This window comes from Notamacropus eugenii, chromosome 6, assembly GCF_028372415.1.
Source record: "Notamacropus eugenii isolate mMacEug1 chromosome 6, mMacEug1.pri_v2, whole genome shotgun sequence".
Lineage (NCBI taxonomy): Eukaryota > Metazoa > Chordata > Mammalia > Diprotodontia > Macropodidae > Notamacropus > Notamacropus eugenii.
Genome location: NC_092877.1, coordinates 197,248,273 through 197,264,254, shown reverse-complemented (window position 1 = coordinate 197,264,254; position 15,982 = coordinate 197,248,273). Strand labels below are relative to the sequence as shown.

At 36.9% G+C, this 15,982-nt stretch overlaps 1 protein-coding gene across 7 annotated transcripts in view; it reads right to left on the bottom strand.

Annotated features, from left to right (window-relative positions):
• Positions 1–434: 434 nt before the first annotated feature.
• The window catches only part of TMEM182 (transmembrane protein 182), a 116,215-nt gene continuing 100,667 nt past the window's right edge, over positions 435–15,982 (bottom strand). For all 7 annotated transcript variants that reach the window (XM_072621740.1, XM_072621739.1, XM_072621737.1 and 4 more), the window contains one exon: positions 435–1,704. In XM_072621740.1, the coding sequence (XP_072477841.1) occupies positions 1,484–1,704 (221 nt within the window). In that variant the 3' untranslated portion in view covers positions 435–1,483. The remainder of the gene's footprint in view (positions 1,705–15,982) is intronic.

Here is a 15,982-nt window from a genome sequence, read left to right as displayed (position 1 = left end):
ACAAAAGCATTTGGATTGGAAGCAACCGTCAATCTATCTTGCTTCATCTTCTAGGTGGTCACTCTTTTCTTGACTCTTAGTGATGCCTTTAGTATTTATAACAGCTGTGGAACAAAATACTTTGAATTGAACAAAGCCAATAGTCCGTCTCTGTTTTTCCCCCTCTAATACTAAACTACTCTGAGGCTTTCCATATGCAAATGATACCTATGCATCTCAGATGGATTTGATTTTCATCCAAACTGGGGCCAAATGAAACTAATTTCTTGGATATTAGAAATGCCCACTCTGCAAAATCACAGTTACTTTCCCCTCAGGGTGTCAAAGGTAATTAAAAACATGAAAATGTTAAAAAGCCCATTTTCCTGACCAAGAAACTGAAGTATGATAATTAAATGAGTCACATACTTAGAAAGAGTTCAAGGACACATAAGGAGAGTAGGAAAAGTTAATTTATTACCTTATTTAACAAAACAACTCTGGTCTCATACTCAGATAGAATTATTTTGAATGTTTATGGCTTTTGAATATTAAAAGCATACTCCCTTAAATAAATCTTTCACACTGAAAATCATCATAGCAATACACTTTTAAAATGGGAATTTTAAAATATTAAATAGAATTATACCCCAAGCTAAAGCCTTTAGTTTCTGTGTAATTTTAAACATCTTTACATGTAATATTTTATTGATTTAACTCAGTATTAGTTTCTTTTTTTATCCGTTCAACACTGGGTATAAAAATGTTGGCATTTATCTTTACCACCTCTTAATATGCATTAAGGTTTACATAACACATGCACAATTTTAATAAAGATAATGAAGTTTACAAAAATTAATACATATTCTATTCTAAACCATATATGTACATATTAACGCTGCCCTCGCTTCCTGTTACATTTTACTGATGAATCTTTACAGCCAGTACACCGAGAACAACTGGTATCTATTTTTAAACAATAAAGAATTTGTTCATTGGATTCAATAAATGTGTATGCAGATACGTATGGGGGGGGGGAGGGAGATGGATCAAGTTACTCCATCAACATTTGTTTGCCATTCCTAAGCATTCTCCAAAGACCTTTTTCTCTTCTAACAGTAAAAGAAGTTAATGCCAAGAGGCAGCTTAACAAAAAAACAAAAAAAAACCAAAACCTTATTTGACCCATGTGATATTTTGTTATCAGTTCCCCAGAATTAACAAGAGACCTGATACTATATGTGCCATTAAAAAAAGACACCCATGAGAGATAGTTCCTAAAAGAATTGAAAATTCCTCATTGAATAAAATTGAGAGGTTTTGCTTTCTGGAAGGAGCTGGGCGCCTTCTTGTCAGAAAGAAATTACAAATAAAATTTAAAAAGACTATAGAGTTACACCAAACAAATCTCTAATGGCATAATTGAAACACCATGTAAAGACTACTTTCCAGCTAAACATTTCAAAAAGATTATAATATCCCTCATTGGGTGGCAGAAAGATGATTAGGAGTATCTGTTAATATGCCTCCCCACAAGGAGAAATAGTAATCCAGATAAAAGAGAGAAAAATACCCCAGCCGGGGCCAGCAGAAATGACCAGCCATACATGACATAGGGAGTAAATTCTGAACAGTCTTTCCTCTTCATGATTGTGTAGCTTTCCATGTCTGCCACAGCTTGGACCCAGATGACATATAACACCACCACCAGAGAGAACAGGACACCTAAAAAAGACACATCAGAAAGGCTTTACACATTTTGGAAGCATTTTAGCACTATACACTTTTCACTTATATCCAGATACTACTAGTCCTCAAAAGGTGTGTGAGAGGTTTTAAAGAAACTATTGCTGAGTTCAAATCTGGCCTCATACTCTTCCTAGCTGTGTTACCCTGGGCAAGTTCACTTAACCTTGTTTGACTAATTTACCTCATCTGTAAAAAGAGCTGGAGAAGGAAATGACAAACAAAAATGACAAACTGCAGGATTTTTGCTAAGAAAACACCACATTTTAAACCACAGAATCAGACACAATTGAAAATGACTGAACATATGTTAGGTACTATACTAAGCATTAAAGATACAAAGAAATGAAAAAAATAGCCATCACCCTAAAAGAGCTTACATTTTAGGGAGGGATCCAATCTCCAAATAACTGTGTGCATAAAAGATATACATAGCATAAATGGAAAATAATCTCAGAGGAAAACACTCAAAGTGAGAGACCCTGAAAATGCTCTTACAGAAGAACAGAGATGTAGAACTGGTCTGAAAGAAGCCAGAACAGCCCAGAGTCAGAGGCGAGGAGATAATCCCAGGTATGGGGTACAATGGCTAAAATCGCAGCCAGGAGATGGAGTAGTATGTAGTAGGAATAACCAGGCAGCTGGATCATTAAATGCCTGGAAGAGGAGTAAAGTCACAAAGACTGGAAAGCTAGGAAGGGACCATATTTTGAAGGGCTTTAAATGCCAGAGAAGTTTATATTTGATTCTAGAAGTAATAGGAAGTCACTGGAGTTTATTATATAGGGTTAGACCTGCATTTTGGAAAAATTACTTGGGTAGCTGTGTAAAAGAAGGACCATACTGAAGAAAGTCATAAGGTTGGAGATATTTGATCTACGACTCCAAATTGACTCATATGTCCACATATACTATAGTGAAGATAAAAGGAAAAAAAAACATACTGAAACACGTGTGCCAATAATTTCAGTTAAAGTTGTTTCTTTTCTCTAAACCCCAAATGAGTTTATTTCCTACAGAGATTCATTCCAATCACTTTCACTACATGATCTTTTCTCACCACCATGTATAGACTAATTTAAAAAAAAAAAACAGCTTTGTCATCATCTAGCTCTCCTAAAATTCTAGGGTCAGTGTAAACAGACAGCAATTGCCTATACTATCTCGGGCAGTTCAGTTGCAAAAGGAGTATAATAGGGGAATCCTAGACCTCCAGGTGAAGAGTGTAAGTACAGCCTGGAAAAGGGGTGAGAAATCTACCATTTCAGGGGTACATGTGGCTTTCCAGGTCCTTGGGTCCTGCCTTTTGACTAAGTCCAAATTTTACAGAACAAATCCTTTTATTAAGGGGAGTCTGCTCTGTGAAGTTTGGATTTAGTCAAAGGGCCATACTTGAGGACCTAGAAGGTTACATGTGGCCTGGAGGATGCAGGTTCCCCACTCCTGGCCTGGACCCTCTCCCATGGCCATGCCAGGAAGCATCCTATCACAGAATATTTGTCTTACAAGCACATCCCCTCCCCTTCTTTGGAAGTTTGACTCAGTGCTTCCTTACATGGCTCTCTCAACCTTCTTTCTAAGGACTTTTTCTTCCAGGTCCTTTTCTGGGAGATCTGGGTTAAGATGGAGTACAATCTGATTATTTCCTTTGTCTTTTTCCTACCTTCAGAGCTTTGCCCAGAAGGCTAATTACATGATTGCTGCACCTCTGATCACCACTCTTCCCAGGTTTCACCACCTGAGGTGTAAACCTAAAATTAGAGGTCTTATCTATTCAAACTACCCAAACACCTTCCTTACCACCACCACACATAGAGTGATTTCTTATTCAATCAGTTAGTCAGTCAACAAACATTTATTAAGTATCCATTCTGTGCCAAACACTGTAATGGTGAATACAAAGTCAAAAGGGATGTGTGCCCCCAAGGAACCTATAGTCTCATATTTTTTTGGCAACCAGGAGTTATTTGCTAGTTTTTTATCCTACTTCAGAAGCTCTTTTTGTCCCTTGTAACAACAGTGGCTACTTCTCTCTGGTAACTACTCTAACTCCTTTGCTATAGTGGAATCATGGGAAGGATCTCAGATTCACACCTCTCTCTCTCTCTCTCTCTCTCTCTCTCTCTCTCTATCTATCTATCTATCTATCTATCTCCTCTCTCTCTCTTACTCACTCACTCTCTCTCTGTCTCTCTCTCTTTTCCCTCTCTCTCTTTCTCTCTTAGTCTTATTTTAGAAGAGGTGCACTACCTTGGTTCTCCCAACCTGGCATTATACTATCTGGTTCCACTGGGCTAAGAGCCCCAGGCTGCTGCACTGAAAACACAGGCCCTAATGGGCCAGATATCCTGGAGAAGGAGAGAAAGCATAGGCTAAAATTTCCAAATGATTTCTTCTGACCTCCTTCCAAGTCTTTCCTGTGTTTCAAGGGTTTACTTTTCCCATTCTGAGCCAAGAACCACCCACAGTTCTGGACCGACCAGTAATTAGGGGCTCCACAGCTAAAGTACATAAACCATGTAATGTCTACTCTCACCAACCCTGGAAAACCTGCGACTGATTGCTGACTCCTAGATGCCTAGTCTCAGGAGTCTGTCACTTGGCTAACTGTCTACCTGACAGCTATAGGTGCTGAACTTGTAGCCCCTTCTCTACTGGGGTCAGTGACATGGATTGGTGAGTGGGGTGTGCATTTCCAAGGGACCTGTCAGGTTTTCAGCAGTGGGTTGATCCATTCATGGAGCTTGGAGCTCCTTGTTTAACTTCTTCTTAAAATTTTCTATTATCATCACTTCTCTCCAGTCTAAAATGGAGCTCAACTGGCAGTAACATTACTACAGTGCTTGGCATAGATGCTTTTACATTTATTCATTCACATGCAGTGAATAGTATGTATTAAGCACTTACTATGTTCCAGGCCTTATGCTGGGGGCTGAGGAAAGAAAGAAAGAAAAAGAAAGAAAGAAAGAAAGGAAGAAAGAAAGAAAGAAAGAAAGAAAGAAAGAAAGAAAGAAAGAAAGAAAGAAAGAAAGAAAGAAAGAAAGAAAGAAAGGAAGGAAGAAAGAAAGAAAGAAGGAAAGAAAGAAAGAAGGAAAGAAAGAAAGGAAGGAAGGAAGGAACGAAGGAACGAAGGAACGAAGGAAGGAAGGAAAGGAGAGAGAGAAAGGGAGAGAGAGAAAGGGAGAGAGAAAGGGAGAGAGAGAAAGAGAAAGAAAGGAAGGAAGGAAGAAAGGAAAGAAAGAAAAAAAAAGAAGGAAAAAGAAAAGAAAGAAACAAAAGAAAAAAGAAAAGAAAGACATAGAATTCCTGCCCTTAAAGAGTTTACTTTATAATGAAGAAGATAATATGCAAAAAGTGTTTCAGAAGAAAGGCATTAATACCCAGGAGGACAGTGAAAAGTTATAACAGATGACAAGATAACAGTTGATTCTGAAAAAAAAAAAAAAAAAGGTGGAGTCAAGAAGCAAGAGGGGGGAAGAAGAATAGTCCAAACATGAGGGAGAGTCAGAGTAGGCAAATGGGGTGATGCTCAAGGACCAACAAGTGTACCAGGTAACTAGATCATTGACGATGTGGTAGGTGGATAATTGATTGTACAGAGCTGAGTTAAGTTTAACACTGGAAAGGTAGGAAGGGATCATGCTTCAATGGCATTAAACACTGAACAGAGTACATTATGTTTGATCCAGGAGTAGCAGGGAGCCATTGGAGTTTACTGAGCGTGTGCTAGGGGTTGGGGGCCCAATAAACTCACACCCTGACAGATACAGCTATAGTATCAATGGCACAGTATCTGTAAGTACATCATACCTGATTTACAACAAATTACCCAAGTCTAATCCAGAATCCTGCTTCAAAACAACGTTAGACCCCCAACAAAGGGTTGCACCACTTCCTTTGCATTATTTGTCTCCCATGAAAAACCTTCCTGGCAGAAGTCAATTAAAATAACCACAACTTACTTGAACATTTCATAGAAATGTCTGAGACAGGAACACCCCAGGAGAATATGCCATCAATAGCATTCTATGCTTTTCTGCATCTTTTACTGCCAGTCCCATGGCATTCCATCCCTCCCCACCTCAAGAGACAATTAAATGTGCCCAATTCTCCTGAATTCTAAACTGATCATTTTTCCTCAAACTTTTTTTAACCCATCTAGCTATATTCCACCTTCTACCTCTCAGCTTCTTGGAAGAGAAAGAGAGTTATGAATACTTAATACATTTACCCTTTCATTAAAATTATCTATTGAAAATACCCCCTCAAATATTACCTTTGAAATTCAATTAGCCTATTTTTAGTCTTCATTCTTTTCTCAATTGACTCAAGAATTCCTTTCTTCTTGTGACTCACTCCTTCTTTGGCTTTTGAAATATCAATCTCTCCTGTTTCTCTTATTGCATGTCTAAATATTCCTTCTCTGTCTTGTTTACCAACTGTGACTCATCCTCTTCCTGTCCAATAAAGTGATTATTCCTGAAGTTTCAATCTCAGGCCTCTTTTCTCTCTTAGTCTTTCCCCCTGAGAATGCCATTTATACCTACTGACTAAGTTTTTACTTTTCCACTCTCAGTATTCAATCCTGGTTACTCTCAGAACTCTCATTTCATATCTCCAGTAGTTTATAGGACCTCTCTACCTAAATTACAGAATCATGGAAACATAGATTTAAAGACAGAAGGGATATCATAGATCATCTATTTCAGCCCATTTATTTTACAGATATGGAAAATGAGGCCCAGGGAAGCTGAATGAGAGTAGCAAGCATCAGAGGTAGGACACACACATACACACACACACACACACACACACACACATTTCAAGTTCAATTAGTCTAAAACCATTTTTTACTATTTTTACCTCAAAATATACTACTTCTAATTTCACTACTACTGTCAGCCATACCACCATTCACTTCGTCTCCCATGCTTAAAACCATTATGTCACCTTTGACAGTTTTCTCTTTCTGGATCTCATATATCTAATCCCATCTGGAGCCATATCTTGCTGATCAAATCAATATCTCTTGCACCCTCTATTTTAATTGTCACTAATCAAAAAGAAACCTTGATTAGCACTCAGTTGAACTCTTGCAATAGCCCCCTAGCATTGTTTCCCTCTCTCCTCCTTCTTCCATCAAAGGAATCCTTCATATTAATATCAAACTAATCTTTCTCATGCATGGAATTAGTTATACCACTTAAGATCCTCCAGTCACTCCTGACATTAAACTGTTACTTACTATTACCTGTACAGTCCCTGAACTTTCCCAGTACCTTTTGCAAACAGTAGGTGCTTTAAAAATATTTGTTAACTGAATTGCCTTTCAAAACATACCTACACCTTTGTTTAATGCTATAATGTATATTATGCTTTGTTCTTTCTTTCCTTTTATCTTTTGAATCCCTACCAATTCTTTAAAGTATCCATAAATTAAGTCTTCCTTGATCTCTCCATACAGGTGCCCCACATGACGTTTTATTTCCACTTTTTACATATTCTTATCATGTATGAGTTTATACTACACCTATCCCTTCTACATCATGGGGGTTAGGGGCACAGTGCTCCCATGATCTGGAAAATATGCATAACATTTTTTGACCCTCCCTTTATACAAGAGAAGTAGTCTGATTATTTTTTTTCTTTTATGGGATTGACAGTATCTTATTGTAAAATTTGTGTTATGTATTTAGTCATAGGCTCTGTATCATCTGTTGGCCTTCACATGTCATCTGCAGCTTCTTCAAAACTTCCCCCAAATTCCCATTTAATGCTGACCCATGATATATCAAAACCATGATGGGGAAAGTCACAAAGTAAAAGGAATAATTCTATAATTATTTGTGTATCATATCATCCTACAGTATTTTGAAATCTGTAAGGGTAAACCTCTCTGTGATTAGCTCATTTGATCTCTGTATTTCCCCTAATACCCAGCAAAATATAGGTGGGTACTGAAACTAGCAAATACATGAATCAGAAAAAAAAAATAAAGACATTAATTATACTCCACTAATACTTTTCTATTAGGACCCTGCATTTCTCCGCACTTAAAAAAGAAATGCCACCATTAATCTCTTCATGAATTTCCTGATAGAGAGAAAAGAGAAATAACAAATAAACATGAGTGCGCATATCAACATTCTGCTCCTCCTAAGCCAAATCAAAACTTTGCAGTACAATAACCAAGACTAAGAAGCAAGATAGAATAAATGCAGTAGTCTCTCTCTCTCTCTCTCTCTCTCTCTCTCTCTCTCTCTCCCTCCCTCCCTCCCTCCCTCTCTCCTTCCCTCTCTCCCTCCCTCTATGTAAATGCAAATTGTCTTTTCAGGAGCCAACAACTAGCACTCAGAAGAGAACAATGTAAACTAATGGACAACAGCTCTATCACAGAAAATCAGAGAAGTCATAGCTGGGGAGCTTCACAAAGCCAGACCTCAGAAGCTGACAACAATATGGCAATACTACATGTTGTACAGCAGGACTATGCATTTAAATCTATGTGGCAAATATATGGGCAGTGTCACTCTGCTAATATAAAGGCCATACTTTGTAATTTACATATCATCATTTACCTCATGCAAACACCTTTCAAAATCTTTGCTATCCTTTGTTAATAATGGTTCTTATATTATTTGCTGAAAATAAATATACAGTCCCTTCAGATTATTTATGATAAGTGAAAAATTGTCTTTGTAAATAATCAATAGACTTTTATACATCACATTTTTTCCCCAAAATTTGCAAAAACCCATTATTTTGTTTAGAATGTGTTCAAAATAGGGATGACAGTCTATCATGTTAGCATGGTCAGGCCCATAAATCATGTTTCCAACTGTCTTCTTAACACCATGGTAGCATGTAACATCATCCGTAATAAAATAATCTCTGCTGAAAATATTAACATTGTATAAAGAGGAAATATTTCCTGAGAAAACTCCATTAGGAATATGTTTGCCATCCCCATGAGGATTTTAACTTGTTTATTAATTGGGAATATAATCAATCAGTAGTGTTGGTCTTAGAATATTAGAAGAGGAGTCAGAAGGTCTGGGTTTGAGTTCTGGGTCTGCCACTTACTAGCTCATTGTATGATCCTCAAGTCACATGCAAGTCACCATTCTGTGCCTCAGAAATTTCTCCGGCATAAAATGAGGATGTCAGTCTAAATTATTTCTATTTCTATATACTTTCTACCTCTAAATCAGTTGATGTTATAATCACTAATATTCCTTCCAGCTCTAGCATTCCAAGATTCAGCATTTGAAGACACCTCAGAGATTAACTTGTCCACATATACCTGAAGCATGAAAACCCTGTATGACATTCCTAACAAGTGATCTACCTTCTTCTTAAGGACTTCTTGGTATAATGGTTTTCCAAATGGAGTGTGTGGCCTGCCCCTAAAGGGTATATCATGACCCATAAAAAGGTCTATAAGATGAGCTAAATACTCCCAATGACATTTATTTTCAACATGGCCACACATACCTTTATTCTACAAAACTCTTCCCCCCTTCCTCCACAAACTTCTCATCTCTTCCCTCATAAACTAGGCTACTGGCCCTTCAAGGCAATTATAACCTAAACATTACCAGAGCATCTATAGCAGCAACTGTACAGGTACCAATGGGAAAACTCTGCCCCTTTAGCAATATGCCCAACCTTGACCTCTAGATCACCACATGGCTATGGTAGGTGACCCACAGAGTCTGAACTCCAGCTTCTTTGTGCTTTAGTGGATCAGAGTGAGTTTCATAAGATAAACAGGTGTGAATGAATTGTAATTTGCTTCACAAATCTTATTACATGTTTTCTCCTCAAAGACATCCCTTTTCCAAACTTTCCAATTGCTGTTCAGGGTACTACCATCCTATCACTGACCCATATCAGCGGCATCATGGACTCCTCATTTTCATTCACCCCACATATCCAATCGGTACCCATAATTTTATTTCTATCTCCAAACTTTTCTTGCATCTTTTCCTTTCTCTTTCCTCACACTCTAGCTCAGTCACAACCCTAGTTTAAGCTCCCCTCATCATCTCTTGCCCGGACTATTGTAACAGCCTCCAAATTTTTCTCAATGCCTTGAATCTCCCCAATTCATCTTTCACATAGCAGCCAAACCAACCTTCCTAAAGCTCCCTTCTGACCATGACTCACCTACTCAATAAACTCCAGTGGCTCTCTATTGATGTTTAAAATCACACATTTATTCTTTTAAAAAATATTTTGTGTAAGTTTATGAAACATATAATCATTAGTAGAGTGGTACATCTACATAATTTGAAAATCAGAAAAAAGACATATAGAGGGATGAGAGTATTCCACATGTTTTCAATGGTAAGGGTATATATTAAAAAAAAAAAAAAGTTTGGAAACCTGTGCTCTACTGACAAGGAATTCACTGTGTGCTGAGAAAGCCCACTCCATTCTGCAATAGCTTAGATGCTCAGGAAGTTTTTCTTTACACTGAGTCAAAAATTCAATTTGGTCATGGGTCCCCAAATCAATCGGATTCTCCTTACTTCTTCTTAGCTATAGCCAGGTTTCCTACTAGAGTCATTGATTTTGTTCACTGTGCTTAGCTTTGTTTGCCTCGATCTTTGGTGTTTCCTCATTTCCTGGTCTCTTGACCTGTTTCTTTGTCTGACCTCTTGATTAAATGCTTCATTCTACAGATAATCTCAGTATTCATCAATTCATTCATTCAAAGTGGAAAACTTATGTGAAAAACTCATTTCACATGAGTTTTTATTGTACCTGACAGTATGGGCAGAAGACTTCCTTATCTGTGAACTGCTGATTGGTCCTTTGGATACCTGATCACTGCAATGAAGCTATATTTTACAATGAAGTTGTACCCATATAACCTTGAAGTAGTTGCTACACAGTAACTCTAAAAGGGCAGTTAGATGGTGCAGTGAATAGAGTGCCCGACCTGAAGACAGGAAGACAATACAGTTCTGAGTTCAAATCTGACCTCAGACACTTACTAGCTGTGTGACACTGGGTAAGTCACTTAACTCTGTTAGCTTCAGTTCCTCACTTGTAAAAATGAGGTGGAAAAAATAAATGGCAGCATGTTTTCCAAGAAAACTCCAAATGGGATGATGAAAAGTGAGACACCACTGAAAGGACAACTCAACAACAAACTTCTAAAAGGTGTTAATGAATGAACGTGTTGGTGTTTGTGTGTTGGCACTGAAATCGGAGGGGCTCCTGGCTTTTGCAGCCAGAGGTTCTAGATATCCATACTTATTTTGACAAAGACAAAGGCTTTTGCAGCCAGAGGTTCTAGATATCCATACTTATTTTGACAAAGACCCAAGGGTGCCAAGGCTCAGCTCATAAGCTATCCCTGATATTCTTGTCAACCCTCTCTCTTTCTTGTTCTAGGTTATCCATCCTTCATCCAACTCTTTCTTGAGTAGGAAGATTACTGGTCTACAAACTATCCCACACCCTTTTATCTCTTCAATAAACATACACCTCTTCTTAGGCTTTGTAAAACTTTTGTGCTTTGCATAAAATGTGCTTAGCAATAACCACATTCAATACACACACACACACACACAATTGTTGCTATTGTTTGGAAGGGTTTTGTTTGTATGTTCATTCATTTTTTGTTTCTAATTTTTTATTTACTGTAATAGAATTGAGAAGTCATAAAAATCTCAAAAATAATCCTGGTCTTTAGTACAAAAGTCAGGGGAAATAGACCTGCTTCCTTATTAGTTCCCCATTAATCCTCATCTATCTAGCAGTTCTACTCCTAAGAGTCAGTGCTGCCAAGATTTATTTTTGGAATTGAGTTCTTATATAATTTGTTCATCAAATGACAAACTCTTGGAGTCATAAGAGACTTCAGAATCAAATGGTCCAAACCATTACCATTTTTCTTTTGTGGACTTCAGTTCCTCCTCTGGAAAAGAGGGAGGTTGGACTGTATGCCTTCAGTCATCCCTCACAGTTATAATTTTTGGATCTCACAATCCTCAAAATCTTAGAAGTTTTTCATTCTAACAAATTCCCAACAAAGTGATCATCTAGACCCTACATAAAGAATCATATTAAGTAATGGAAGTGCCTTGGAGAGACTAGAGCAAGAGTGGACATTTCATAAGTGGATCTGGTCAGTCAATCACATATTGAAAAGGATGCCTTCTTGATTGGCTGCAAAGACATTCAAAAATGTTTGTCAACTTCAACTGTAGTTTCTATCTCATTCACATCTTCAGGATCTCAGTGACACTTTTGAACATGGTGTTGGGTAAAGAGAATGTATTCTTTAAACTTGGGAATTTCAAAAGGTCAAAAGAGCAAGCCCAGAACTGAAGATTAGCCTGGGCTTTTCATTCAGCATAAAACTGATATCCCAGGAAGCAAGGAACAATCTTCAGGTGCTTCAATCCTTGGGGACTCTAACCCAGCAGGATTCATCCTACTATCATGGCACATCTGGACATAAATTTGGTGGGACCAATGCAACATGGCAACTGACCAATATTTTCACTTGAATATCATCCCTTACCCAATCCCATGCCCATAAAGATCAATGTTGGGTAGTGGGGAGTATGGACTTAAAAGAGTTGAAGGAAATGTTTATATGTTTTTGCTCCATCTGTACAGGAAATATCCCTTTGTAAAAGCCAAGTGATATTAGAGGAACTCAGGTGCTAGCCATTGGGCCCTTAAAATGGGAAAACATTGCCGATGGAAGCTCAAGCTGATAGAAGAAGAAAGAGATATTCTCCAACCTTTATCAAGATATTAAAAAACTTGAGGGTCTCACCCTGAAGTAGGTGGTGCAGAGTTGATCATGTTACACTTACATAAAAATCTAACTCTGTAACCTCTACCCATTGCTCCTAGTTCCATTCTACAGTGTCAAAAAGGCAAAATATAATCTCCTGTCCACATGATAATCTTTTTAATATAGCAAGCATGTCTCCCAAAGATGTCTCTTCTCCAGAATAGACAGCACTACTTCTTCCAAATGGTTCTCTTATGCTATGGCATGATCTCACATCTTCACAACATTCTCATTACTAGCCTTCTCAAAATGAAACTTTGAAACTGAATGCAGCCCTCAAGAGGTAATCTGGTTAGGGAAGAGTACAGTTGATATAAAGACTCCTGTGTTTTTTCTTTCTTTTGCAAAAGCATATCCTACCTTAGGCTTTCTCTTCCTTATTTTTAACCTGTGAGGACAGCTTCATAGATACAGAAGAAACTGAGATATAAAAGTCATTATCTCACCCAAAATCACCCCTAAAACATTAATTTCTACTTCAAAGAAACATGCCATCTTGGGTCATGTTTTCATCCTGTGTATACTTATTTATGGGACTATGTGGCTCTATTTATGAACCATAGTATCATAAATTGTGAGCTGCATGAAGACCACAGATGTCATCCAGTCCAGCTCCTTCATTTTACAAAAGAGAAAAATGAAACTCAGAGAGGTTCATTGAATTGCCCAAGGTCTCATAAATAGCAAATGACAGAGCTAGGATTGAAACTCACCATTCTCCCCCTTTGTTCACCCTTCAGTGAGACATCAGGTGCAGCCACAGAGTTATAATGTTTCTATCTAGTTATAAAGGCTATGTTTTGGTAATATGTTTTGCTTACATTTGGTAACAAATTAAAACTTTTCCTGAAGATATTTATGTACTTGTTAGCAATGAAATGGAAGGGGCTTTTGAAACTACAGGACTTAAGTAAAATCTAATTTAACTAATAGCTGAGTGGAAGGCTATCCCTAGTGGAGTTAAATTATCTTACCTTAGTCTTGCGCTATTTAAAATTTTGGTCAGGGATTTGCATAATAATGTAGCTGGTATGCTTATCAAATTTGCAGATGACATAAAATTGAGAAGGACAGTTAGTTCATTCACTGGGACGGTCAGGATCAAAAAATGCATAGGAAAGTTAGAATATTGGGCCAAATCTAATGAAAATAGAATGTAATAAGGATAAAAGGAAAAATCTTACACATGTTCTAAAAATGAATTTTGAAAAGTATGGTAGGGGGAGGCATGGTTAGACCAGGAGGTCCTTAATCTGGAGTCAATGATTTTTTTTTTAAATAATATTTTGATAGTTTATATTTTGATAATTTTTGATAATTTGTCTTTCAGTATCATTGGTTTCCCTTGCAATTCCTATGTTATTTATTTTAGGCATTTGAACATACTATTCTGAGAATGAGTCCAGAGATTTATCATATTGCCAAAGGGGTCCATAATTTTATAAAAAGCCAAGAACTCCTTCAGTTAGACAGGTGAGGAATAAAATGAGCAGAACCTGGGAAACAATTTATAGAATAAGAACTGTAAAGAAAAACAACTTTAAAAGCTGTAAGAATTATGGTTAATGCAAGGATCATCCATAACTCTAGAGAACTGATGATGAAATATGTTATCTATTCCCTGAAAGATGATAGATTTTGGTGCAGAAGAAGACATGCATATTTCAGTATACAGTTATTGAGAAAATTTGATTTGCTTAACTATGCATACTTGTTATAAGATATTTGTTTTTATTTTATTTTTAATGGGGTGGGGGGAAAGAGGAAAAAGAAAGGGAAAGAAAAATATATATTTCTTTTTTTAATATAGGTAGGATACTACAGATACAAAATGTGGTAAGAAAATGTGACAAAGATCTAGTTGTTTTAGTGGTCCATAAGCTCAGTATGTGTAATTATATAATATCACAGCCAAAACAAACAAAAAATACTCTGCCATGACCTTAGGTTGTTTTAAGAAATAGCTAGGACTAGGCAGATGCAAGTCCCACTATAATCTGTCCTGATCATACATGCCATACTTTGTGCATCAGTTCTAGGTGCCAAATTTGAGAAAGGACATTGATAAATAAGTCGACTAAAGAATGACAGCCAGAATGGTGAACAATCACAAAATGTCATATAAGAGTTGCTTGAAGAAACTAGTGTCATTGTCCCCTACATTTGAGGCTGTCCTCAAGAATTTGAAGACTATTATTTGGGAAGGAAGTTACACTAGAACTTAATCAACGTTTACAGAAAGACAAATTTAGGCTTTATATAAGGAAAAACTAATTCACCATTAGAGATACTCTGAGGAGGTAGTAAGTTCCCCTTTCCAGTAGTCTTCTGGCAAAAGCTGGATGACCACTCGGCAAGGGTGTTATACAGAGGATTATTATCCCCACATGGGCTGGACAAATTGATTGATTTATTTGTTCATTAAAGTTATGAGCGCTAGATTTTGAAACTTGTCAAAAATGAGCTGAAAGTGGATACTGTAAGATACAATCAAAAGAAGGCTCAGAATATTTTTTTCAGTTTTCATCAGACTTTGTAGTCTCTTCCAATTCTGAGATTCTATGATTCTGTGAGTTGCATTTTATAATTATTTCTCATACTGGTACAGTTAACACTGTTCTGGAGATTTGTTTATGAATTAAAAGGCCTAGTTCTTTTATAATACACTTTTGAAAATGTCTCAGTGTCATTGGTTTTCCTTGTAATTCCTTTGTAATTTGTTCTAGATATTTAAACAAATTATTCTGAGAAGAGGTCCAGAGATTTATAATATTGTCAAAGGAGTCCATAATAAAATATTTTGTTACTAGTTACATCTAGAAGTGGGAAGTTAAAAATCTCCCTTATAAAAAAATAATGTATTAATTTTTTACTTATTATGCATAAACAAGTTCATGTTGTCTCCTCTGTAAAATGAGTACTTGGCCCACACTGGAAGCTTAATAAATAATAGGTGATTAATTATCATTATTAGTTTATCCACTAAAATTAGGAGCAATAATCTTGAAACCCATAAAAAATAAGCTACAAGTGGATGAACCAAGATCCAATCAAAACAAGGCTTAAAATCCCTGAGATTTTGTGTGATTTCCATCAGACTGACTGACTCATATACTATCACTATATGTGATAGGACTCTATTACCTATGGATAAGAGTTTCATTCATGCTTGGTCTTGTAAATGCTTTGCGTTCCCATACAGCCCCAAACCCTGAACTCTAAGTAGTACAGATTCAATTTCAAGAGCATTTTTGCCTGAAACAAATTTCACATAAAGTTTTGTCTGCATTTAGTCACTAAATTTCATTAGGTAGTCAATTACTAATGATATTGAAACAATGGCAAACAAAAGGATCATCCCGGGGCAGATGAAGAGACTGAGAAATTAAATTGCATCCCCTCCACAGTCAACTAAAATGCAAAGGAAAGATATTC